Raw genomic sequence first — 26,680 nt, forward strand, 5'->3', positions numbered from 1 at the left:
ACTTCCTTTTACAGCCTTTGTTCCTTATCAGGAGCTGCTTGATAATGAATTATTGTTATTATTAATTTGGTGCCAATCCTGGGACTTGAACTCAGGGCGTGGGCACAGTCCTTTTGCCTTTGTGCTCAAGGCTAGTACCCTACCACTTGAGCCACAACTCCACTTCTAGCTTTTTTTTTTTTTTGGTGCTTAATTGAAGAAAAGAGACTCATGGACTTTCCTCACTAGCCTGGCTTCAAAACACAATCCTTATATCTCAGCCTTCTGAGTAGCGAGGAATATAGGCCTGAGTCATTGGCTCCAGGCAATAATGAAAAATTTAATTGGCAATATGAGTGAAGAGGAGATCTGGCTAACTCCTCATAAGCCAGCCTGAACTAACCCATTTATCAACAAGTATAAAGTTACCTGAGAGTTACTGTGGCTGGTGTTCTTCAGGGCTTAAAATTACATCTGCTCAAGCAGACAAAAGGAGACTATAGGCTCTTGGAGGGCAGGTATCTGATGACCTTCCACTGCACACACAGTGGAGTAGATAGTACTTATTTACTGAATAGAGTACAGTTGAATTCAGTGTCTAGCCATTCTTTTGTTGTATGCCCATTACATGCCAGGCACCATTCTTAGGTCTTGATATAACACTGAATGCACAGATAAATTGCTGCTCACTGGTTTACATTGTAGTGAGAGAAGTCAGATTATAAACAAATGTTTAACTCGATTCTGGAACCTAGAAGCTCTTAGTATCCCTTATGATGTGAGCGAAACAAAGAATGAGAGATGGTCCCCTGTGGCCTCATTCATGGCCTTTGCTCTGGTCTGGTGAACTCTAACTGAGGAGGGATCTGGAGGAAACTAGCTAAGTGTTTTCCTTTGAGCTGTTCCTGAGTCTGGTTTCTTTTCCCAGACACTGGCTATTTGGGCATAATGAATCTCAAACACTGACAGAGCAGGATCTAGAGGACTGTTATGATAGTCTCTAGGTTCCAATCTGGCCTTCAGAAAGCAAGGGGTCATGCAAGAGAGCAACCTGAGCAAAGGGAGCTCAGTCTATGGTCTTCATTGCCCCTTTGTTTTTGCAGGACTTCCTCACTGTGGTTCCTCATTGTTTTAAGGGATGGTTGGGTAAAAATTGCCCTACATCCATGTTTGCATGCGGGCTGGGGTGGGGTAGGGGTAGGTTTCCCCTGTGAAGATTTTCTGCAAAGATTTTCATTCTGGGAGGAGGCTGGCTCACATTTTAGAGCAACTGCAATACAGCTTTTCAGAAGTAGAGTGGTATTCATCTTCTTACGTTTTTATGCATTGTAGGAGGAAGAGAGAAGTTTCCCAGGGTCTTCACAGTCAGAGGTGAGCTGTACATGCTTTAAATGTGTCAGCATCCATTCTCAATTTGTAGCTAACGAAAGCTTTATCAAGAATTTGACACATACACTCTTATTTTTCAGATTATACAAGCCATTCAGAATTTAACTCGTCTCTTATACAGCCTTCAGGTAATGACCCTTCTCTAATCTTTGACCTTGTGAATGTTATCTCTTAATGAAATTCTCTCTGACATTCCCAGACCTTAGAAATTAGGACATATGAGAGGTATTGAATGACCTTTAGAGAATGCCAATCCACCAAGTGGCGCCCAGCTGGCCAGAGAACTCGGACTTCATCACCTGGTTTTGCAATCATGAGGCAACACTTCTACTGAATTTTATGCCATTCTTCTCAGAAACCATAAAACAGTTCATATCTTTAAGAAATTGTGATGATTAACTATGCTCTGGCTTGATGATTACAATGAAACTCTTAGGTGAATGTTGCATGACTTCAGATTTTCTGATGGAAACTTAAAATTCACACCTAGACTTTTTTTTTTTTTGCACTTCCACATGAAGCCATACGAGCTGTTAAATAATTCCTATGTTCTTCCATGTGTTGGTTTGTTCTTCCCTAAAAATTCAGCAAGTATCTTCTCTGGGCTGAGGGCTGAGCTCACAAAAGCAAATGGACCGTTGGGTGACTTATTATCTTTCAGGGAAAATCAGATGAAAACATGGTGCTTGCATTGAGGATTAGGGGCCTTGGGACCTCTTGGGTCCTACATAAGGAGCAGGCTCAATGCACACAACTGCTTAATTTTTGCTGATTTAAAAAAATGATGTTCTAAAAGCCAACTTTTATATTGGAAAAAAATTAGGAATACAAGTATAAAGTGACTTGTGAATCTATCCTGAGAATTACGACTACCATGTTGGAGTATATCACTCCAGTTTTTAGATTGTTTTGTATTACTTGGAAACAACTATTATTGTATAGCCTAATTTTTATTGAATATGTAATTAATTCCAGTCTATGGAATTTACCCAATCCCTTATTTATGTACAATTGTGTGCGCGCGTGGGTGCGTGTGCATGCTGGTCCTGCTTGAACTCAGGGCCTTTGCCATTGCCTCTGAGCTTCTTCTGCTCAAGGCTAGTGCCATTTCTGGCTTTTTCTGAGTAGTCTATTGGAGAAAAGAGTCCCATGAACTTTTCTGCCCTGTCTGGCTTAGAACCATGACCTTCAGATCTCAGCTTCCTGAGTAGTTAGGATTACAGGTGTGAGCCGTCAGTGACTAACCATTTTGTATTGTTAATAGCATACATTTTGCACACATTTTGATCATATCTGGATATTTCCTTAGGATATCTTACTAGAATGATCTTTTTTAGGTTTTTATAAACATCACTAAGATAATTCAATCATCTTTCTAGTTCACTCATCTCCAATTTGAATAAGGATCAAGATATCTGATTATTTTAATTTGTACTTCCTTGATTACTAGTGAGACTAAAGTTTTTCCTTCACGAATATACTATTCATTTATATCTCATATTTTATACCTTTTGAATGTGAAAAAGGAATTGAGTGTAAAGTTTTCACCAGAAAAGGTAAAGTCATGTTGTATTTAGTGTTTTCCTATTTATACCTCAAAGGTATCAAGACCTTTTTTCTTGTATTCTCCTGATTATGTGCCAGCTATTGCTCCAGAGCAACTAGAGCTTGTCATTGTCATTGTACTACTACCACCTACTGCTAGAACTTTGGCTTATAGTGAAATATATGGCCATGCTAGTCTCTTCTTACCATTTTTCTCTTACAAATGCTTTTGGGTTTCTCCATCAAGATTCTTGTCTCCTACCAAAACCATGGGGAACCATATTGGCACTTTTGCCACAATCAGTTTTGTCATCTACAAATCTGGGCCAGTCACCAGCTGCTTGACAACTTTTCATGTCTAGGTACTAAATGTACATAAAAATGTCTCCTCAGTGGCTGTTGCTGACTGTCCAACTCTGTAAACTTTTTCTTTTATTTTAATAATCTCTTCATTGATTACTTGGGATCTTTCCAGGTAGAATTTTTTTAATTGAAAATAATGGTACTAATGTAACAATTCCATTTTCTTGGCTTATTGCTTTGGCTAGAACAACTGAAATTGTGCTGATTAATAGTGGTGATAATAAACACTCCATCTTGGTCATAGTTAGGTGTGAATACCCTCCTTATTATACCACACATGCTGATCTGAGATGGATGCTCTTAGAGATTAGTTTATCCTGTAAAACAAATAAACTTTATTTTAGATATCAACTGAGAAGGGGTATGATTTGAATATAAAAATGTATAGTTCTCTATACTAAGTTTAAATGTAAATAAGTGTGGAAATGAAAATCTAATCTTCAGTTTCCACTTCTGTGGTAGGGAAGAGAATGGTCATATCTTAAATATTAGGTAGACATAGTGAATTATTCATAGCCACATTGAGTTATTTTAATTGTAATCATTACAGGAAAGTTATTGGCCATAGCAGTTTTAGCATGTTAAATATTGGATTTTTATTTGTTTTACAACACTGATGTCCTTGGGATTAAGTGTGCAGTCTGTAATTCTTTCTGCCAGGCCAGCAGATTCCTGAGTGCTTCATTAGCTAGTATGTGGTGATTATTTTATATGTCAAGAGCACAGTAATTAGTACCTATTCTCAGTAAATATCATTTTTATTATATTAACAACTCCTAAAAGCCATTAACTAAATATTTAAATGAGTTTGGATCTTTAAAATTAATTTTCAAACTTTTAGATGTAGTTTTTATTTCAAAAGGCCTCAATAAATACATTTTGAGTCTTATTCCAAAGCAACTATGAATATAAACTATATCTTAGTTCTTTAACTTTCAAAAATATAGGAAACTGGGGCTGGGAAGGTGGCTCAGTGGTAGAGCGCTTGCCTTGCAAGCATGAGGCCCTGGGTTCGATTCCTCAGCACCACATAAGCAGAAAAGCCAGAAGTGGTGTTGTGGCTCAAGTGGTAGAGCACTAGCCTTGAGCTGAAGAGCTGAGGGACAGTGCCCAGGCCCAGAGTTCAGACCCCAAGACCAGAACCAAAAAAAAAAAAAAAAAAGGAAACTGATGGTTTAACAACTAATCCCTGTCCGCCCAACATTTGTTACATGGACAGTTGAAAAACTTCATAGGAAGGAAAAATGTGAATTTATCCCTAGGAGAGGAATGATTTCTTATACTGAGTCAAAACATACACACATACCCAGTATGCATCCATTTTCAATTTATCCCTTCTGTATTTCTTTGTACTTTAAATAGGGACTTTTAAAATTAAAAGCTTTCAAGAGCATTCACAGAGATTTTTTGGGGGGTGGGTTGTAGTGGCATCTTTCCAAATTTTGGCAGTTATTTCCTGTGATATTGCCAAACTTTTAATAAGCAGATACTGTAACTCAAAATGTTTTTTTAATCTGTTTGGTAATGTCCTCTGGGATTTAGAGTATCTATTTTCCCTTAATCATTCCAGTCTCTTGCTAGCAATCTATTAAACAAATGAATTTCAGCTTACTTTTGATGCATGACCTTCCTGCTATAACACAAAAGACATTAACAGTAAAGAGAGGAGCTTTACCCACTTACAGATCTACAAAAAAATATGGTATTAACTGATATTCTCTGGCATTATGTTATAAAAATTTAGTTACCAAAAGTCTCCAGCTGACTTATTTTTATGTCCTTATGAAAGCAACATGTATAGGTCCAAGTAATTTCTCATTTGGGATTCAAATAAAGGATACTACCAAGTTTATATAGAATCTTAAATTACCTAGAATTACTGACTGAGAGACCTCAGAAAGAGAATGAGATCTAGATGCATCTACACTTTCATCTAAAATAGGGACAGATATGTTGCGGGGCTCTATGGTTTATGCCTATAATCAGTCCTAGCTATTTAGGAAGCTGAGAGCTGAGGATTGTGGGTTGAAACCAGCCTGCACAGATAAATTTCCAATTAAGCAGCAAAAAAGTGGCAAGTGGAGGTGTGGTTCAAGTGGTAGAGTATCAGCCTTAAGTGAAAAAGCTAAATGACTGCACCTAGGCCCAGAATTCAAGACTCTGTAAATAGATGTACTAAATTCTTACTCAGAAGACATATTTTAATACTATCCGACAACTATTGACCAATCATGTTTTTAAGAAAAGGGAGAGGGGAGATTACAATTCGTTCTTTATAGTGATGCATCCTCATATTCTACCAGCCTTGGGTAGAAAATATGACTAAGGGGATTCCAGAAAGTTCTAAAAAAGCAAAACTTGAGTTTACTTCTAGCTTACTCATTCCTAAGTATTCCAATGAGTCTAGGTAAATGAAGTGATGTATACATATTGTATTAGGTATTCTGAGTCATCTACAAATAATTATAGTATATGAGAGGGCATGCAAATATTTAAAATAAAGGACTCGGATATCCAGAGACTTGGGTCCCCAGGCAGAGGGCTGGAACCAAGGATGATTCTGTGCTTCATTCCTTCTTTCTGTCTAGACTTCTGTATTACAACACTGGGAAGTATAGACAATTCTTTTTGAAATATCAAAAGTTGTGAATCCAAAGATTTGAAAAAGGGGCAGAATATGGAGGGAAACCCAGTTCAGTAGAGCATTCTTCAAGGGCAGTTCCAACTTCCCTTCTCAGTGACAGATCACCCGAGACAGTTTGAAGCAGGGAAAAGTTCGCTTGGGTCTTGATTTCAGAGGTTTCAGGCCATGCTCACTTGATCCCTGGCTGTGGGCCTGGGGCAAGGCAGAACTTCATTTGAGGAAGTGGGGGAAGGGCAGAACTATGTACCACATGGTGCTGAGATAAAAAGAAAGAGGAGCTGGGCATTGGTGGCTCATGCCTGTAATCCTAGCTACTCAGGGAAGCTCATGAGACTCTTAGCTCCAATCAACTACTTAGAAAAAGCTGGAAATGATGCTGTCGCTCAAGTGGTAGAATGCTAGCCTTGAGCATAAAGAAGCTGGGGGAAAGTATCTAGTTTCTGAGTTAAAGCCCCAGGACAGAGTAGAGGGTGGGTGGAGAGGGGGAGAGGGAAAGGGGTGGGGTGGTGCGGGGGAGAGGAAGGAGAGAGAGGGAGACCTGGAGAGGGAGACAGGAAGAGGGAGAAAGAAGAAGAGAAAAAGAGGAAAGGGGTCACCTTCAAGGGCATGACCCCAGTGAGCATCCACTAGGCCCTACCTGCTAAGCTTTCTGTGCACACTAAATTTGAGATTGGCTGGTGGTTGGTGCATAGTGTTAAAATATGTCTTCTAGGTAAGAACTTAGTGCATCAATTTACAAGACATCACGTTCCTGTTCTAGGTCTCATCCTCCCCAGTAAGATTCTACATAAACCAAGACATAACCCATGGCCTCGGTGGTGGGTGGTGGGGTTCAGATCCAGATCATAGCACAAGCCTGGATTTACTCACTTGCCCTCTTCATCCCTCTCCCTCCTTACCCCTCCCAGGCTGCCTTGACCATCCAGGACAGCCACATCGAGATCCACAAGTTGGTTCTGCGGGAGCAGGAGAGCCTGGCCCCTGGCCACCTGTTCCGAGGTGGTTCCCTGCAGGACCAGGAGAAATCTCGCAACCTGGAGAAGCAGCGCGAAGAGCTGGCCAACTTCTACACCCTGCAAGGGCAGTTCCAGCAGGAGCAGCGGCGCTGGCACCGCACCTGTGACCAGCAGCAGCGGGAGCAGGAGGCCAAGGAGAGCTGGCTGCAGGAGCGGGAACGGGAATGCCAGTCCCAGGAGGAGCTGCTGCAGAGGAGCCGCGGAGAGCTGGACCATCAGCTGCAGGAGTACCAGCAGAGCCTGGAGCAGCTGCGCCAGGGCCAGCGGCTGGTGGAGCGGGAGCGGGAGCGGATGCGCATCCAGCATGGCCTGCTGGGCCACTGCAAGCACAGCCGGCAGAGAAGCCTTCCAGCGGCCTTCCCTCTGGGAAGCAAGGAGGTAGGGTTCTCTGCAGTAGGGCTTGCTGTCCCACCAAGCCAAACTAAGCCAAGCCAGGCACCCGCATGGAGCCAGATATCTGTTTCGGATGCTAGTGTGCGGGGGCATGAGGAGTGTCTCAGTTTGTAGGTGGCAAAGGAGCTCTCGAGGAGATGCGTCTGCATTTTGATCTAAAATAGGGACAGACATGTTGCAGGGCTCTATGGCTTATGCCTGTAATCAGTCCTAGCTATTTAGGAGGCTGAGAGCTGAGGGTTGAAGTCAGTCTGGACAGGTAAATTTCCAATTAAGCAGCAAAAAGTGGCAAGTGGAGATGCAAACAATGCATCTTGATACACAGTCTATACTTACATGATGGAATAAGAACATCCTATTGTATTCTAGGATACAGGTACCTTTTGGGAGATCAATGAACTATTAATGTGTTAAGTACCAAATTGAGCAAATATAAAATTATCCTGCTGAGGTTATTCTTTGTGAAGGCAATTGTAAATTTCAAATTCATTTCACTTAGTTAACATGACTTTTATTAATTAATGACGTGTAATTAATCCAGAATCTTTCAGAACATTCTAGTTTCCTCTGTGTCCTCTAGCTATGCTTGGCAATTCCATTTGTCTCCATTTTTCTGCATGGTGTGCATCACATGTGTACTCTTTATTGAGAGTGTAAAAGTTAATAAGCTTACAAGGAAAGCTATGTTGCATCTGATTTTTCTTTTAAGTTCTCTAAGTTACATTTACTGCAAACTTCTCATGTACATGTGGATATATTTTCAACTTTTTTATTTAACAAAAGTGGAAATACTGCTTGTTTTGATTAAAACAAAGCAGAAACACTTTAATAGCATACAACACCATTGCTTTTTTTTCTTAAAGGTATGTGGGGAATTGAATTTTGGGGTTCTAATTTGTGTTAAAAGGGGGTGGAAAGAGAGAGTAGGTGGTAAAATTCCACTTGGCCTCATTATTACTAAAATCTTTATTATGAGGTCAGGGGTTTTCAGGCCTGTGGGAGAAATACATTTGAAATTTGTTAAGGTAGTAGGAGAAAATATTGTCCTTTTTCCTACTTTTTTCAATTTTAATTGTCTTTTAAGTTGTACAGAGGGGTTTCATTCAGTGTGTCAGGTTTTGTGTATAATGCAGTGTGATCAATGTCAGTCCTTGTGTCATTCTCCCCCATCTCTCCCAGCCCCACCCATCCCCTCAATTTACCTGGTTCCATTTCTACATGTGCACATTGAACGTTATGACTGCATCTGCCCAATCTTTCTCTGTATTTCTCTACACAGGTAGTGGAACTTAATCGATCTGAGAGTTTGTGTCATGAAAGTTCATTCTTCATCAATGAAGCTTTAGTGCAAGTGTCACTTAACAGTTTGAATAAACCGAATCCATCGGGTGTCCATGAGGATGCCACTCACCCCTTCAGTAAACTTCATTCTGATTTGGTAAGGACTAGTGACAATCAAGTAGACCTGAAGACAGACGTTTCTCAGCTTTCAGATGTCAACCATATATTGTGGACAGCCGCTGGACCCTGTCACCAGATACTTCCTCCCCAAGAAAGCAACAAGGATTCCTATAACAATGGTAATGAACGCTTCACCCATCCTCAGTATGGCTCAAACAAGAAGTTGTTTCTCTGAGTGATGGGCTCTTTGGTAGAATGAGTCAAACTGTGCCCTAGAATGAGAGTAAATTAGTCCCCAGGAAGATGAACCAGGGCTACGGCAAAAACTTCTCTTTGGGGATGGTCAGGGACTCACTTCACTTCTAATTAAGCTATGGTTATAAGACTTAGGGATTGTGACCATTGCACTTTAAAGAACCACCAGGGTTTTCAGACCTGTGAACTACATGATGTCCTCTTAAAAGTGAAACAGCTTGGTATTTATTTCCTCACTGTGAGCTCTCCCTATAGCCTGATCCATTTCATCATTGGCTCTTTGAAAGAAAAGGTATGGACAGGATTTGTGGTCAGACCTTATCATCTATCATGGCAAGTTCCTCTAATGTTAGTGAAATCTTCTGTATGGCTATTAAACACCCTGAAAATGAAACAGTTAACATCATTTGTCATTGAAAAAAAAAGAGTGAGAGAGAGAAAAGGTGTTGTTTCTCTATAAGTACCTCGTAATAACACGACTTGCTAATCCCATTAAAGCATTTGTCAAATATAAAGGAAGGGAAGCTCAGGTTTCCAGCTCCACATGAATCCAAATGATTTAAATCTATGTCCATTATAAATTGTTTTCTATGGGACATAAGGTAGGGAATGAGAAGAACTTGAAACCTCTCTACTGAAGAACAGATGGTATGCAATAGAATAAACAAATGGCTGGCCACATGGACGTGAAGTAAATCACTGACAGTAATATGTTTCAGAAACATAAAACAAGCAGTAGTATAAAGATCTTTAGAACTGGACACAGATTTATGTCGGTGCTTCAGATTTATTCTTAGTTTGTCAGTTGGGAGGATAATTTTTCCACAATACAAAGTTTTGAAGGTATTTGGCTTCTTCCAATTAGGGTGTATAATAGTCTGACACAGCTTTTAATTTGATTTATTGAAGATGTTGACTATCGCTAGTGGCTAATTCTTTATACCACTAGTCATTGGTATAACTTTTGGCATCTAAAAAGAATGGGATAGTTGTTAAAAGTAATTTCAAATGTTGTTTAGATAAAAAGGAAAAGTGCAATAACAATATTTGGATTTAAAAGAAATAAAAGGTGAGTTGGGCACCAGAAGATCAGGTCTGTAATCCTGGTTACCAAAGAAGCTGAAATCTGGGGGTCAGAGTTCAAAGCCAGCCCCACCAGAAACGTTAGTGAGACTTCTATCTCCAATTAATCACCAAAAAGCTGAAAGTGGATCTGTGACTCAATTGTTAGGATGCCAGCCTTGAGCATCAATAAAAAGAAGGGACAGTACCCAGGCCCTTAGTCCCAGTCCTAGTATGCACACACCCCTCCCACAAATTAAGTATAAATTAAAAAGTAAAAGATTAGGTAAGATTTAGAAAATACTCCTCTTTGAAAATATTATCTTTCAATTTAATGATGCAGAGAGCCCATTTCAAAATGCTTTTTCTGGGCACATGTTGCTTTGCTCTGTTGATTCATGAACTTGCTATTTGCAGTGCTTTCTGGGTTTTTGTCAGTGTGGTTTTGCATTCTGGCTTTGGTATAATTCAAAAACTCAGTTTGAGTTAAACCACATTGGGCCTTTGTTTAAATGAAGTATGTCTCTTTTCTTTTTTGTGTATCTGCCATCTTTTCCTATTGCCTTGTGCTTCAAAGCAGAAAGCTTTTAAACATTTGGCAGCTTACATGCAGTAAGTAGATAAAAAAAATGTGCTAAGGAAATAAACAGTGATTATATATAAAATCATTGTATCCACATGTAAAGAGTTGGGTGGAGCCAAGAGAAATGCAAAGAAAATGGACTTGTGCTTAAGAAATTCTGTGTCCTGTAGGCCAAGGCCACTCAGGACATTGACCTAGGCAAGGAAAATTGACTTTGGCCTAAATCTCTCTGAAACATTCTGGTGTGGATAAGTAGGGATTAGATGAGAAATGCTGTGTGCTCTGTTAAACACTGGAGGTTTGCAAGTAGGTAGAAATCCTATTTATGTTTGTTTACTTAAGCATGGTAAGAAATTTCTAGAGGAGAGAAAAGAATGTAGGAGAGTATAGCCAGTGATAGGGAAGTAGAATGAAAATGTCATGCATTTTCTTCAGAGGTGGTCAGGGAAGATAAAAATGTTTAAACAATTGTGGAGCTTTCTGTTCTTATCATCTGCTGTTGGTGGGGGTCTTATCTAGGCTCTGTGTTCTGCACCAAGCTACAGGAGGGGAAATCAAGGCCGAGCAGAGGGGTTTGCTCTTTGACATCTTGTGACTGAGTCTCTAAATCATTATCAGTGATTACTGCTGAAGGTCTCCGTGGCTCAAAATATTCTCCCTACAGTGTTTGCTTATAGTGTTCTAGACTGGTATATTACATTTTTGATTTACTTATAAGGCCTTGTGCTTCCTAGGCAAGTGCTCTACCACTTGAACTTGTTCGTTCCCATTCTCAGGCTGGTATTATTTTGTTTTAATATTATTAAGTGTGCATTTAGATGTGATTAATAAAGCAGAAATCATTCATTGTTGGGCATAAGGTGAGCAGCTTCAGGCCATGCCTGATGAAATGGTTTTGCTTTCTTGTCTGTTCTAGTTCTGTGCATATGGACCCAACTCAGGTCAGTGGAATGTGAATTTCTGGAACAGGAAGATGGATGGAAACAATTATATGTACTTGAAATGCATGAATGTATTTAGAAGTCACCTAGATTAGATTTTCGCTAGGGTTTTTCAAACTAACCTTGCTATTTTGTGCATTCTTTGTGATCTAACTGGTTCATTTTGTTATAGCACTGCCAGTACCATGAGTAACTATATGACATGTCAGACTGCAGTCATGTACTAACACCATACATGGAGAAACTCGCTTAGTACTATAACTCACTGATATGGTCTCATTTTCTGTTTGCTTGTTTTATGCTGGAACAGGAACATGAGGGGCTTGCTTAAGGGCCTGGGGACAGTTCCTTAGTTTTTATATTCACAGCTGGTGTCCTACCACTTGAGCCTCACCTCCACTTATGTTTTTTAGTGGCTAGAGATAAGAATCTAAGAGACTTTCCTGTCTGAGCTAGCTTTGAACTGTGACCATCATATCTCAGCCTCCCACGTAGCTAGGATTACAGGCATGAGCCCCCAATACCTGGCTGTGTTTCTGTTTTTATCTCCCAGAAGAGAAAACTGGGATCCAAAAAGTTTAGACAATTTGTTCAAGGCCTCACAGCTAGTGAGTGAAAGAACTAGGTATTGAACCCTGAGGGATTGACTCTGGAGCTCATTCTCTCCAATCACTGCATTAAAAATTAAGTTATTCCTAAGAGCTATGTTAAGCTGTATCTTTTTAACAGAAGTTGGAGAATAAGCCATTGTTTAATGCCTGGCAGTATGTTCATAATTAAGGGCCAGGGTTTTGTTTTTGTTTATTCACCCCCACAACTTCCCTTTTTAATATTACCATTTGGAAACTATTTCTAAATGTTTTGGATTTCTGTGGCCAACTCTCACATGGGGCCTGAGCATCTTCTGATACCCAATCCTTTAGCTTCTCTTGGTCCCCACCAGGGACATTTTCTTAAGGATATTTTGTTTCTCTAATGTAATGTCTAATAATAATCCCATCTTATTTATAAATATTTTTTAAGGTAGCACTTAAAAAATTTACTTTGAGCTGGGTACAATAGTTCACATCTATAATCCTTGCTATTCAGGAGGCTGGGATTGGGAAGTTCCTCATTTGAGGTCAGCCTAGGCAAAATGGTCAGGAGCCTACAAGCTGGATGCAATGGTATTTGCCTGTGATTCTGCTGCATGGGAAGAATAAATAGTAAGAATGTGATCTAGGATGGCCTGGGAAAAAAAGCAAGACACTATTTGAAAAATAACTAAAGCAAGAAAGGATAGGGCATGGCTAATGTGGTCGAGCACCTGCCTCACAAGCATGAGGACCAGAGTTCAAATCCTATGCCACCACAAAAAGGTGGTTTACTTTCTAGTTTTAGAAGTTATTTCATGAGCAAAATTATTTCATGTTTAACTAGTAAATCCCAGTTAGTATTTGATTTATTAATAGTGGAAGAGATGGTTGATTTAGGACTTTTTCCTCCCCTCTTCTGAACTCTCTCTCTCTCTCTCTCTCTCTCTCTCTCTCTCTCACACACACACACACACACACACACACACACACATACAAACACACATACACACATTGAATTTTTTAAGCAATAAAATCTCTGAGGTAAAATTTGCTATGTAATTGGTCCTATGGAATGTTAAATTTTATTGTTAAAAAATACAAAAACATTTTATTGTGACTCTTGTCTCCTTGCTTTAAAATTTCTTAAACTATATATTGAATACATCTACTAGTTTATTTGCCTTTTCCAATAAATAAATATTTTACAGTATGTAAATATTAAATCTTCTTAGTCTCCTTTCAGATATTGCATATTTTTGTCCACATTTTAGTAATATGCTTGCATATTTGCCTAAAAATTCTCTTCACTATAGTGAAGGTATTATTTTTATTTTTTCTATGCATTCTACAAACATTGGTTGAGCCAAAATTTTTATAGCAAGCATGCAGATGTGGAGAAATATATGAACTGTATTGTTAGGGTTCTAAAGAAACATTTGGTGCCTAGCAAAATATTATTTAAAATTCAAATCATTGTCTTTAGAATATCTTGTCTTGGTAATGTTTTTTTAAAATAAATATTAACAGTTGTGTTAAACTTTCAATAACACTATTCCTTTTACATAGAAAATTTCCATACGAAAATCGATGCTATAGTTAATATTTAAATAAAAGTCTTGAAGAAGTAAGAATATGGTCTTTTTTGATGTTTTAAAAACATCAGCACCTTATTTGTATAATCTAGTGGAAAGAAGCTTTGCCAAAGACCTTCAGGCAATTTCCCACAAAACTGAAATTGGCATTAGACACCATAAACTTCAGCGACAAAGGGGCATTTGAAGAGAGATCATATAATTTTGCTAAGGTTGCCAAAGCAAGTACTTCAGACCAGTGGCTAACCAACACAAAGTTACTCCCTTGGAATTCCCTGGAGAGGTCTGAGATCAAGATGTTGGCTAGCTGGCTTTCTGAAGCCTCCTTTTTTTCCCTCAAGACTGGAATTTGAACTTTGAACCTGATGCTTTACCACCTGAGCCATACCTCCAACCCCAAAGCTTCCTGGCTTGTAGGTAACTGTCTTCTCTATGCTCTGCATGGTCTTCCCTTTGTGCCTGTCTGCTGCCTCATCATCTCTTGTGTGGATGGCTGTCTGTTGCATTAATGCCTATGCCAATGACCTTCTTTGCTCCTTTATTTTTTTAAAGACTCTGTCTCCAATAATATTCTGTCATAGCACTTCCTATGTGAAGGCTAGGAGACACAATTCATATGATTATTTTCCTCCTGTGATAGGGTTAAGTATTATGAAAGCCTCAATTTCTTTTTAAGGGGATACAGTTGAAATATGATTTATCTATCTTTGTTTACATTTTTTTAACTTGTTAAGATAGTGAACTGAACTTCATAATATTAAAATTTTGATAAATATTTATGTATGCATGTATACATAGGCATTTGTGTTATCCAGTCAGTGCAACACAGAGAAACTAGGGCAGAAAATATTGACACTGTAGGCTCATTTTCTTTTTTTTTCTTTCTTTCTTTTTGTCGGTCTTGGGGCCTGAACTCTGGGCCTGTACACTGTCCCTCAGCTCTTCAGCTCAAGGCTAGTGCTCTACCACTTGAGCCACAGCACCACTTCCAGCTTTTTCTGCTTATGTGGTGCTGAGGAATCGAACCCAAGGCTTCATACATGCGAGGCAAGCACTCTACCACTGAGCCACCTTCCCAGCCCCCTCATTTTCTACTTACTGAATTTAAGGCAGAACATATCAAGTCCATAGGTTTGTTTCCTACTTACAGGGCTAAATAAGAAATGTAAACTATATGACTGGTAGATATTTAAGGTCTGTGCTTTGATTGCTTATATGACATGAAACTGAATGGTTGAGAATTTTCTCATCATTGGACAAATCATCGGACAATTCTGGATTTCTTCTAGAGTCCTATCAATGTAGATAATATTTTAAAGGAAGAAGCCACAATATTGCTTGTTATTGGTAATCCTGACCAAAGTATAATGAATAGGGCTCAAAGGCTTGGTTTTAATCTTTCTCATCATGTAGCTGATTGATTTTAGCCTTTTGCAGATTTTTGTACTAGGAAAAGGAAACGTAACATTTGCTCCTAGAGCCTGGTGAGCCACGAGTACTGTCTGCCAACTTCCTGATTGCATATTCTCTGGGGGCAGGTTGGCTGTCTGAGCCAGCTGGGCCTGGGCCATCCTGTCTTAGCACATGTAGCCCAGCACAGCGGGAGAGCAAAACCAGCAGGTGGGTGGATTCAGAGGCAGCAAGCCAGCCATGTTGTTGCCTGTTCATCTCTGTCCTGGGTTTCCATTTGGAGTGGACAAGTTGCTGAAGTGGGAGTCCACTTAGTATGAATGGTTCCAAAAGTTAGGCTTGGCCTTGGGTTATCCTTAGCTTTAAAACAATGCATATATATTATATATGTACATACCTACATATATGTGTATATATATATACATGTATATCTTTAGGCCATATGTTTGATATCTCTAGAATAGTGAGGCTTTATTCTTAAAGTGATTATGAGTCAAGTTGGAGAGGGAAGTTATCTGAATTATTGAGGTATCAAATATGCCTAACGGGTAGAGCATGCTTTCATCAATGACTTGTGGAGCAATTACCTAATGTATCAACAAAGGAAGCACAACCCTTCCCTATCAGAATCTTCCCTCCTTCCATCCCAACCAACCATTAAGATTCCATGTTTAGGTCTTCCTGAACATGTGGTTTGTGCAGCTGTTTTATATTTGCTGTTTTATATTTGCCTAAGAATATGAACATTTGGTTCAGGAGGAAACACACTTTTTCTTAAAAGATCATACAGTAAACAATTTCATTTTTGGGTGAACAATCATTTCTTTGTTGCAGTGAGTCAACAAATCATTGTGGCTTACATGTAGCCACAGATAATAGATAATGAATGTACTGAACTATGTTTTGATAAAACTTTATAATAACAAGTGGCTATAGTTTGCCTACCCCCACAAGCTAGTTTCAAAGCCAGTGATTTAAAACTTGGAAAGACCTTTCCCCCAGCTCCTATGCCCAAGATACTGTGATGGTGTTTTAGAGGGCCAGCATGAGGCTAAGTAAAACATATTTGGATAACCTTAGTTATCATAGCCAGCTATGCATCAGGGTTTCTTGAAGTGTGCAATAAAAGTGGAAACACATTCCTCTGTTCTTAACTTTGATTTGACTTAGGGTATGGTGGAAGCCTGTAAATTTGTATCTGACATTCTCCTTGAGTGATTTTGAAGCACCTGGGCTCACACGCATCACCACTCTGCTAAGGTACAGACTTGATGTTTGAGGGCCTCCGTTCAGATCCTGACTCTGGCTCCTAGTTCTATGTGATTCCTAAAATCTTTGTCTGTGTGAAAGGGAAGGAGATGCTCATTGGATTTACCATGTTCTGAGGATCTAGTGTGCATCACCTTCCTCTCTGCATTCTGGAGAAAATTCCTTGTAATTTGGATGCAATAGTAACCTGCTATGAAGTAAAGTGTCTCCTTAAAGCCACTAGTAAGTCAGTAACTTTAAGTGTGATTAAAAAAAAACAGTGAACTGGGGAAATTTTTACTTATAGTGGAAATATGTTACAACTGTCTGTATTGGTCTTTTAGGAGATGTTTGAGTATCACTAGAATTGTCCCATGTACAAAGTTTCCAAAGCAGTGTTTTGTTTCCCTTTGTTTCTCTCTTGGTGAAACATGCTTCATCCACTAACCACATTTTCCAAACCAAATGTGAGCACCCAAATGTAGGGCATTTTGACCACAAGACTGAACATTCAGTTTAGAATAGAGGTCATTCATGTCTATGGACCTCCATATCTTTTTGGTGCATTAGATAAATGTACCCCTAAAAAAAGTCATGTACTAATACTTTGGTTCCCTAAGCAGAACCTCCTATAAGAAAGAAAATGTCATATACAGTCAACAGGAATATTCTGGTATAAATCACTTCTCACTTTCAATTTAAAATTCTATTTGGTTTACAACTTTACTCTTTGATTAACCTGAAATAGTTTGTCCTGGGAAGTCCTGGGTAAACTGATTTAAAAAATCAAGTTTCAGAATTACCAGGAATCAACTCTTATTAGCACTTAGAATTTGAATTAATTGCATGTGCTATAATTTATGTAATATCTGTCTGCCTTGCTAGAGAGTAAGCTTCTTAGAGGTAGAATATTATATGTGTTTCCTTTATTAATTGCTTTATCAAAAGCACCAAGCTTAGTGTTTAGCTTATAATGAATACCTGTAAATATTTATGAAATGAAGTCTAGATTCATTTCTTCCTCTTTACCACCATTGAGACAAATTTGGTATTACTGATAACAGTACTGTGTATCAGTTCAGTATAAAAATTCCTGTACAACTTTTAGAGAGCATTTCTTTATATTGGTTATTTTTCTATTTAGAACGTTGTACATATAGCTCCCATATGGCCATGTGTAGCAAATGAAAACATGTTTAAATGTGTTTTCCATAAAATGCTTTAAGTTAGCTTAACCTTGTAGAAATGAATCCATTGCTGTCATTTTAGGGAGAGGACACATAAATAATTTACCATGTAATTGTTGTATCAATAACAATTAGGCAGTTTATCTATTCATTACGATATATATATTTAAACATAAAGTATCTGAAACACAAGTACATTAAGCATGGATGGCTAGCTCAATATCAGTGAAACATTTTCTTAAACCCTATTTTGTCTTCTGCTAAATCCTATTTAACAGTCCAATGTATTTCCCCAGGCAAAACAATTAGTATTTGTTTAGTTAAACACATTCTTGGAATATGAACCACTTGTTCAGGTAAGGCCTTATACCACATTTGTATTATAGCCATCTTAAAGTTGATTGTGGTAGCATCTTTGGAAATATATCCTTTTGTTTTGCTGGGCATTAAAACCCTTCCTATCAGTTCTCAATGGCATTGTTCTGATCAGACAATAAAAAAGCCTAGGCCTTGGTTCTGATCTGTAGAGATGTTAATTTGTCATGATAAGTCATTGATGAGTTTCCTTGGCTAAGAGGCCAGAATCTCATTCTCTTTTTGGATAAGATATTAATTCAATTTAATTGGAAACAATGTTTGAGGATTTATCTAAGAGAAAAATATAAAATTCCATCATTTCACATTATGTAGGATAGGATACTGAACCTTTGACTGGACAATTGCACAATGAAACTGTTCAAGACAACTTAGTTTTTTGATGACTCGTTTTTTCCATAGCTTTCTGTGCAAATTTCACAGCACTACTGTTTTTTTTCCCTAAAACATAATATGCTGGGTGCTTGTCTTAAATACAGTCAATTTGAATCATCTAGCAGAAACACAGGAGACTGTGCTTCTCTGAGAAGCAGAATTGAGGCTTAAATTTTTTTGTCAAGCACTGATTCTGTAAGGCTTTGGAAGAAACATTTACAAGCAAAGCATTGGCTGAGTTTTTAATTTTATTTAATGACATGCTTCCGACCAGTGATCTTGGCACCCTGTATGGTGATTTGCAATCAATTAATCATGTGGAGTGTTGTAACGCTGTAATAAGGCTTTGCCGTCTATGCATCTTATAAATCCATCAGAAACAAAGAACAGGAATTGAGTGCCCAAAGATCTCTTCATGCAAACCTCCAAATGAGGAGGTGGTTTTATATTCTGTTTTCTAATGTGTCCCCACAAACCTCAGTCTTTTCCTGTGGGTTCCGAGTTTTGAAGCTCCCATCTCTCAAAAATGGCTTCTCTCGTTGCTCACCTCTCATCATAGGAGTCTGTCTGTGGGACTTCTGCATCCAGTTTAGACACTGATCAATTAGAATGGGAAATTCTTGATTCTTCCTGATTACTGAAAGAAGGTGTGGTTTTGTGTTTTTCTCCTGAATCCAGGGCAGCCACACTCAACTGCAAGAGGCAGTTTTGATGACTCTTTGTAGTAACTCCTCAGAGAGGAGGCAGTTTCCATCTGGGGAGCGCACTGACATTTGCTGGAGGCAGATGGTGGAGATGGGGCAGTGTCACATTAGAAGTCAGGGGAGCTTCACATGCTTGACTTTGCCAAAGCTTATGGAATCTGCATCTTCTGTATCTTAAGCTTGTATTTGTGTCCTTTGAGATATGCCCTTACAGTTGACTACTTAGCAATAGTGTGTGTGTATATATTTCTAATTTTAGCATAGTAAATATGGAGCTATTTAATATTAAAATTTTCCATGAGCCTAAACCCTTGTTGTCTTTATCCATTTTCTTGAGATTCTGATTTTGGAATGTTCTCATAACAAGAATATATGTTGCATCTTATTAAAATCGAACCCTCTTCAAAGAAACTAAAGGATTTCAAAGGTATTTTACTTCTGGCTCTTGACGAGTATTCATTTCTACCACAAAGTTGTACTTCCTTTTGATTTCTTGTTCATTTGTCCAGATTGGCATGAGAGATGGATGAGTGGAGTGGGTCTTATATTTTCAGATGCTTGATGCTTTTCCTCCAGTGAGCCCTAAAATATCCTTTCAAAGTTTTGCATATGCAAACTACTTTTCATCCCAATGTAGATTGGAGAGGGGAGAAGCATAATGAACATTTTGTCCAAGATGTGATGGTCTGTTAGGCAGCATGTGGTAATCGCACTATATTTTGTATTCAGGTTCCAATATAAGAAAGCACAATTACATACTGACATCTCTCTTGGAAGTTGTGGACATGAGCCATAGGCACCTGAGAATGTGGTCATGCTGAGGGGGGTATGGAGAGCTTTCCCAGCTACCTACATTATCTGTCTATCTATCTATCTATCTATCTATCTATCTATCTATCTATCTATCTATCTATCTATCTATCTATCTATCTATCTATCTATCTAAATTCAGTTATGTTACGCTGAATATGAAACCTGAGGTAGAGCATTGTGAAAACTAGTTACTACACTGCACTTGTCTTTATGAGCTTCCTCTGATCTCAGCTGGCTACGAGTTTATTTCCTTAATGAATGTAGAGGAAAAAGCCAACATCTCTACTGTCTGAGCTGGGAGGAAAGTACACTAAAACTCAGTTGGTGGCTCACACCTGTCATTCTAACTACTTGGGATACTGAGATCTGGAAGATCATAGTCTAAAGCCAGTCCGGGGAAGAAAAGCCCATGAGACTCCATCTTCAAAATGATCAGCAAAGAGCAGGGATGGAGTCATGGCTTAAGTGATAGTGTGCCGACCCAGCAAGCACAAGTTAATCACTGTGGAAATGCCCATGGTTTCTCGTGAAATATATAAGAACTAAAAAATTTTTTTCAAATGTGGCTGCTAGTAAGTTTAAATATTTTCTGTTTATATTTATCAAATAATGTAGTAAGGCAAATTTGTAGACATTTTAGTCAGATTTAGTCTTTTGACTACTACTTAAGAGATTTAGGAAGCCTTTTCACTGGGAATTAAATTCTTCAAAATTCAATTCAGTTCTTTTTTTTTTTTTTTTTTTTGGGTCTGGTTGTGGGGCCTGAACTCTGGGCTTGGGTGCTGTCCCTCAGCTCTTCAGCTCAAGGCTAGCGCTCTACTACTTGAGTCACAGCGCCACTTCTGGCTATTTTTTCTGCTTATGTGGTGCTGAGAAATTGAACCCAGAGCCTCATGCATGCAAGGCAAGCGCTCTACCACCTTCCCAGCCCTCAGTTCTTTTTGTAATCAAAGTGGGCTTAAGGTAAAACCTTTATTTTCTAAAACAAAGTTATGTTACTTCTAGTTTTTTTTTTCTGGAGCTTTTTTTGAGAGACCATTGGCTAACTTTGAGGATGTGTGGCTTGGAATATTCCAGAAAATGTGTTTCACATTGACCTTGATTAGATGACTGCATCAACATTGACTTAGGGTGGGGAAAAACCCAAAACATTAGAGTGGAAACCTGCTTAGGTTTCTGGTAATTAATTTTTGCCAGAATGAACGTGAACCAGATAGGTTCACGTGAGAAAAGCAGGCAATGAGATGTTCCTTGTCATTAAAAGAGGAGAAAAATAAAGAATGGAGCACAGTATCTGCAACCAAGCTTCAACAGAAGCTAAAAACACATATCTCGGGGGGAGGGGGGAGGCTGGGAAGGGAGGTAAAGGGTAAACAAAGGAGGAGGCTGCAATGCTTGGTAAGAAATGTACGCATTATCCTGCCCATGTAATTGTAACCCCTCTGTACAGTATGTTCACAAATAAAATTAAATTAAATTAAAAAAAAACAAAAAAACCCCACATATCTCATGGAGTGGCCCTCACAGGTTTATTGGTACTCCACTGGCATGTGAGGGGTTTGAAGTATGGAGGAATGGCCTTGATCAATATTGGACAGTAGAAATGGCCGAGTTGTAATAGGATGAAGACAGAAGGTTTGGGAATGATTCTGGTTCAGACTCCAGTGCTATCAGTTAGTATCCATGAATCATCAGCTAGTACTTAAGGTTCCTCTGTATGTCTGTATGTCTCAGCTCTCTCATTTATAAAGTTGGCCTTGTGGTTGTATTTGCTTTGTGGGTCGTATGAGGGTTACCTAGAGCAATGTGTATTCAATTCCATGGATCCTGTGAATATTTAGTAGACATTACTGATACCATTATTTCCTGTGGTGGGTGGGAGTACATTATTAGTAATTATTATTAAGTTTTCCATTGCCAGACACTTGAGGCACAGGACTGAATCTCACCTGGTGCTCTGGTAACTAAAGAGACTGGTGATGACTCATTTGACTATTATTTAAGTCATCGCATCTCAAAAAAATGATCCACAACTTGATTGGCTGTTACTTGATATGCTATGATTTTTTTTTTAAGTTCCTGTGATCAGATAGTGTTGGGAAATGCTAGTCTGGGAACCACATAATCTTCTATACATTTTTATTGTGTTCATGTGCTCTGTAAATCTCCAAAAGTGACACTTCCCAAATATCTTAAGTGTAGCACCCTCTCCCAGGCCAGCAGCTTGCAGAACTATTTTTTTTTAACATACTTTGGAAAATATTAATGTCAATGAATGTTGAAATCAACTCATTGCATGGGACATACCCTCAAATACATTTTTTTCTCCCTTGGGAGCAGTTGAAATCCAAATGACACATCCCAACATAATTTACCACATGGAGTGTACTTTGAAACTCAAATTCAACTCAGGGAATTTCAGATAGAGCTTTGTTTAGCCCCTAGGCCAGCACTGGGGCCTGCGAACAAGGGTTGGTGTTTAGTCCCCTTAGGTTTTTCTGGGTCACTATTCATGGACTTATTCAAACCCTCCAAGTACTGGAAGTCATTCATCCTTGACAAAGCACCCGAGGCTGCACACTTGAGTCTGGAAGTGGAGTCTGGCTTGTAGTCGCTCAGCCTCACTGGGACTGTCCCCTCCCTTTTTATCCCAAGGTTCAGCTGTAGTAAGTTCTCTCAGCTGTGGGGGAACACAGGGCCCTGTACCTGTTGTATATCTACTTCCTTGCTTTCTACTTTATCTTCTCCATCCTTTACTCCTGACTGTAATGTCTACTCTTTTATGACTAACTCATGAGTCATTTACTTTCAGAAGCTTCTCTAGATCCCCAGGAGTCAGAAGTATCTTTTGAGTGACCCTGAGAAACCCAGTAGATACTTTTATTACATTCCACTATCTTATTTGCATTCCTTTGAGACTCTGTAGTGCTTTATGCAGTTTATGTATTGAGGTATGATTTACCTGTTGTGAAGGAGCTCAACTGTAAAGCCAGTTGGATAGCTAGAGTATCAGGACAAAGAACATTCCTATCACATTGTTAACACCCAGATCCCACCGTAAGCATCTCTCTGCTTTCCATCTCCAAACACAAAATTTGCTTGTTTTAGAATGCAAAGGAATGTGATACCCTGTATGTTTTTGTACCCATCTTGCTTCACTCAGTTGTTATTTTTGAGATATATCCACGTTTTTGCATGGACCATGTCTGGCTCTCTGTGTTACTGAGTAATCTTCTCTTGTTAAATATGTCACGGTTTACCTACTTGACTGGCACCTTGCCTGCTTCTAGTTTTTAGCTATTATGAATAAAGTTACAATGAACATTCTTGTATAAGGGTTTTTGTGTATTCATTTTCATTTCTCTGGATAACTATCTAAAAGTAAAATTACTACTAAGGCAGGTGTTTGTTTATCTTTTAAGGACCTGAAGTTGTTTTCCAAGTGACTATATGGATTGTAAGCCTTCTGGGAGGGTAGAGCAGGTCCAGTACTCTTTGTTTTCCTGGTACTGAGCCCTGGACAGGGCTCACACTAGGAAACCAGTGTTTACTGAAGAATGAATGATTAGAAACTTGAACTAGTTTTCATTCTGAGATGCAGAAATGAATGCTTTTTCCATTAAGGGGGTAGGAATTTCAATTGGCTAAATGTAGGTTCATGGTAGGCAGCAAAAAGAGCACCCATTCTTGTCTTGCTCATTTCAGGGTGGTGTGAATGAGGAGATGTAGCTGAACATAATGTCCATAGACAGGGTCTGATCACCAGGAGCTGCCAAGCTTTAAAAAGCCACCTAAAGTTAATACCGTTAATGTTTTCATTCTAGATGGCCCAAACATATTTTTCCAGCCTTCTTCCCCTTTGGTTTATCTGTTCAAAGCCATATTTCATCAAACTGGATGCTTGTACTTTTTTGATGACTGCTATTGTCTTTTCCCTTGGCTTGCTATATGGAAGACCTCCCACACAATCCCTTTCTGATGACATCCTGGTAAGCGTTTGAGGTTCTCTGTCAATGTTTTCTCCACCCTGGAACCAGTATTGGCTACCCCTTCTGGAAGTTCCTCCCTCTCTGGTGGGTCTCTGAGATTGTAGTCTTCTCTCAATAGTGTTCCCTTCCCAGTTCACAGGATATCCTACCTATCAAAGTCACCTGGGTATCCATGGCCTCCTACTCTGGGTCACATACTTAGTGGTCCTCAGAAGTTGGATAGGGCTGGGACTGCTGGTTACCACAGAAGTACCTATGGCTACTCTACATGGTTCTTGCTCTTGGGTCCCTCATGATGTTGCATTTGGGAATTTGTGTCACATGAGTAATAATTAAAGGGAAGCAGGCTAGCCTTCGATAGGCTGTAGTGTTAGTCACTGGTCATGTCAGGAAGCACATATATTAGCTAGATAGATATCTGTGAACTCAGATATAACATCTGTGAATCAGATGATGTATTCACAAGATAATTTTAGATCACCTTCTTTAGGGAAGGTCCAAAAGACTGTGGTTTGCATATTCTCTTTCCATTGCTGTTTCAGCAGTTTAAAATCCTAATTTTGATTCTTTTCTAGGACCAGTCTTCTTTCCTAATTGCACAATTCCTAAAAGTGCTTTAGTTTGATTTCCAGAAATGTAATGTAGTGCTCTTAACTCTGATAACATACATCTAAAAAAGGATACCCGAAGGTGTGAAATTTGCATTGGCCAACACATCTTTTCTATATATTGTGTTGTACTTTTAAAATTGTAATCCTTTTAGAATGACATAAATGCAAGGCTGTAATTGGAAAAGATATTTCAGGATTTGGTTTCTTAGTAAATGCTATTTCCAACAGATGAGAATTACTAAGTTCATGTTCCTTAAAAAATATGTTGCCTCCCAAATGATAAATGCCAGTTTTCTAACAAAGAATAGGCCTGTGCACTTTCAAACATGTCATAATTTTGTAGTTGATCTAGAAGGAAAAAAAAGCTTATTTATAGACCTTTAAAAGCAGAGACTTAGATGCCATTTTTCAAGTCTGGTAATAGCGTAATTATTAAGAAGCAGGTAGAACTAATTGGCATGGGTGTGTTTGATTTAATTGTGTGCCTGATTCTGAGTTAAAAAAAAAACCCATCTCATCTTGTGTGCTTAAGAATTTTAGCAGCTGTTTTCTCCTCTAGTGAACCAGTAAGAAGTAAATGCAGCATTAAAATTCCTCCGTCGATTTCCTGCGTTATTCTGCTGGCAGAGAAATCAATTTGATTCTTCTACTCTCAGCAAAATGAGAGGCCGAACTGTTTCAGCGTGGGTAGAAGCTTGCTGCTAATTCTTTCCAAGAAGCAGTTTCTTTTGTCATGGTGCTCAGGAATCCTTGATTTCTGAATCCTTCAGAGGGCTTTAATGCCAGGACAGGTTGCCTATCCTGTCGCAGGACGCCATCGAATTCTGCCTGTTCTTACTATATTATCCTCTCCTCTTCATAGGGACTCCCATACTTGACTGTGCTGACTCCTTTTGATTACTTAAAATGGACATATTCCTTGTCTATCTGAATCCATTTGGACCATATCAAACATACGCAAAATTAACAAAGGAATATAGTTTCTTATACCACTCCCCTATCTTGAAAACATTACAACCAGTTGTATTTCACCTAGACTCTTATCTCCTTCTATGTGTTGTATTATTTTGCAGCAAATTCTCAAAAATCCTCCTTCATCCACAAACACTACAATAGATAATACTAAACAATAAAGTAGTATTTTAAAACTCATTATTGTACTGAGGGAAAAAAAACAAGCACTATTTCCATATTATCAACATAGAGTCTTATTTTAAAATTTCACTGTTTTGTAAATGTCACACATGTGAATTTTTCCAGTTTTACTTCTTAACTCAGGATTCAAATAAACACTACACATTCTAGTTACAGTGACTTGCCATGTCATTTAATATGGTTATTAAAATAGAAAGTTTAATTATGAAAATGTCAAGCTTACAGGAAAAGTCAGAGAAAATATGTGTTAGCCATATATTTAGCAACTGTTAACATACTGCCATATTGTCACCATCTCTTTGCCTTTTTTTTGCCAACGTAACATGTAAGTTTATAAGTACAATGCTTCTTGATCAGTATAACCCCTTCCATCATTCTCCATGCATCTTTTTTAACCTCATGTCTTTTTTTCATTTTAAGGAATATTGCTAATATGTCTATAATCCCTCCTATTAACTTTCCTTCCCCCTTTTTTTCTATTCAGAGTTAAGCTATATCTTAAAATTGGTATATGTGATTTCCACAGGATATTTTTATGCTATTGATACATTACATATATATATCTATAACCAACATAACATATCTTTTATTTTAAACAGTTATACAAATAACTGTTTGTTTACAATGGTTAATGATTAATGGTTACTTATAATGGCTAATAAGCAACCATTTATGAGATCATTTGTGTGTATATTTTTCTATACCTTGCTTTTTTTATTCTACACACATATTTATACATGTGGTATAAACCATTTTAACCTGCTACATGCTATCCCATTATGTAAATAATACCAGAGTATTCATACACCCTACCATTAAGTAGAAAGTTTGCAGTGTTTAATAAGAATTACATTTGATCAATATTCTTTTTTTTTTTGTCAGTCATGGGGACTGAACTTGGCCTGGGCACTGTCCCTCAGCTCTTCAGCTCTGGGCTAGCATCCTAGCACTTGAGCCACAGCACCACTTCCGGCTTTTTCTGCTTATGTGGTACTGAGGAATAGAACCCAGAGCCTCATGCATGCAAGGCAAGCACTCTACCATTGAGCCACCTTCCCAGCCCTCAATCAGTATT

At 38.5% G+C, this 26,680-nt stretch overlaps 1 protein-coding gene across 5 annotated transcripts in view; it reads left to right on the forward strand.

The window, feature by feature from the left end:
- Nucleotides 1–26,680, forward strand: part of Arhgef28 (Rho guanine nucleotide exchange factor 28) — a 274,202-nt gene that overhangs the window by 230,966 nt on the left and 16,556 nt on the right. For 4 of the 5 annotated variants that reach the window (XM_070031344.1, XM_070031345.1, XM_070031347.1 and 1 more), the window contains 4 exons: nt 1,312–1,350; nt 1,449–1,496; nt 6,829–7,314; nt 8,609–8,909. In XM_070031344.1, the coding sequence (XP_069887445.1) occupies nt 1,312–1,350; nt 1,449–1,496; nt 6,829–7,314; nt 8,609–8,909 (874 nt within the window). The remainder of the gene's footprint in view (nt 1–1,311; nt 1,351–1,448; nt 1,497–6,828; nt 7,315–8,608; nt 8,910–26,680) is intronic. The other variant, XM_070031346.1, reaches the window with a different exon arrangement.

This window comes from Dipodomys merriami, unplaced genomic scaffold (genome assembly GCF_024711535.1).
Source record: "Dipodomys merriami isolate MVZ:Mamm:240054 unplaced genomic scaffold, mDipMer1.0.p SCAF_20, whole genome shotgun sequence".
Classification (NCBI taxonomy): Eukaryota; Metazoa; Chordata; class Mammalia; order Rodentia; family Heteromyidae; genus Dipodomys; species Dipodomys merriami.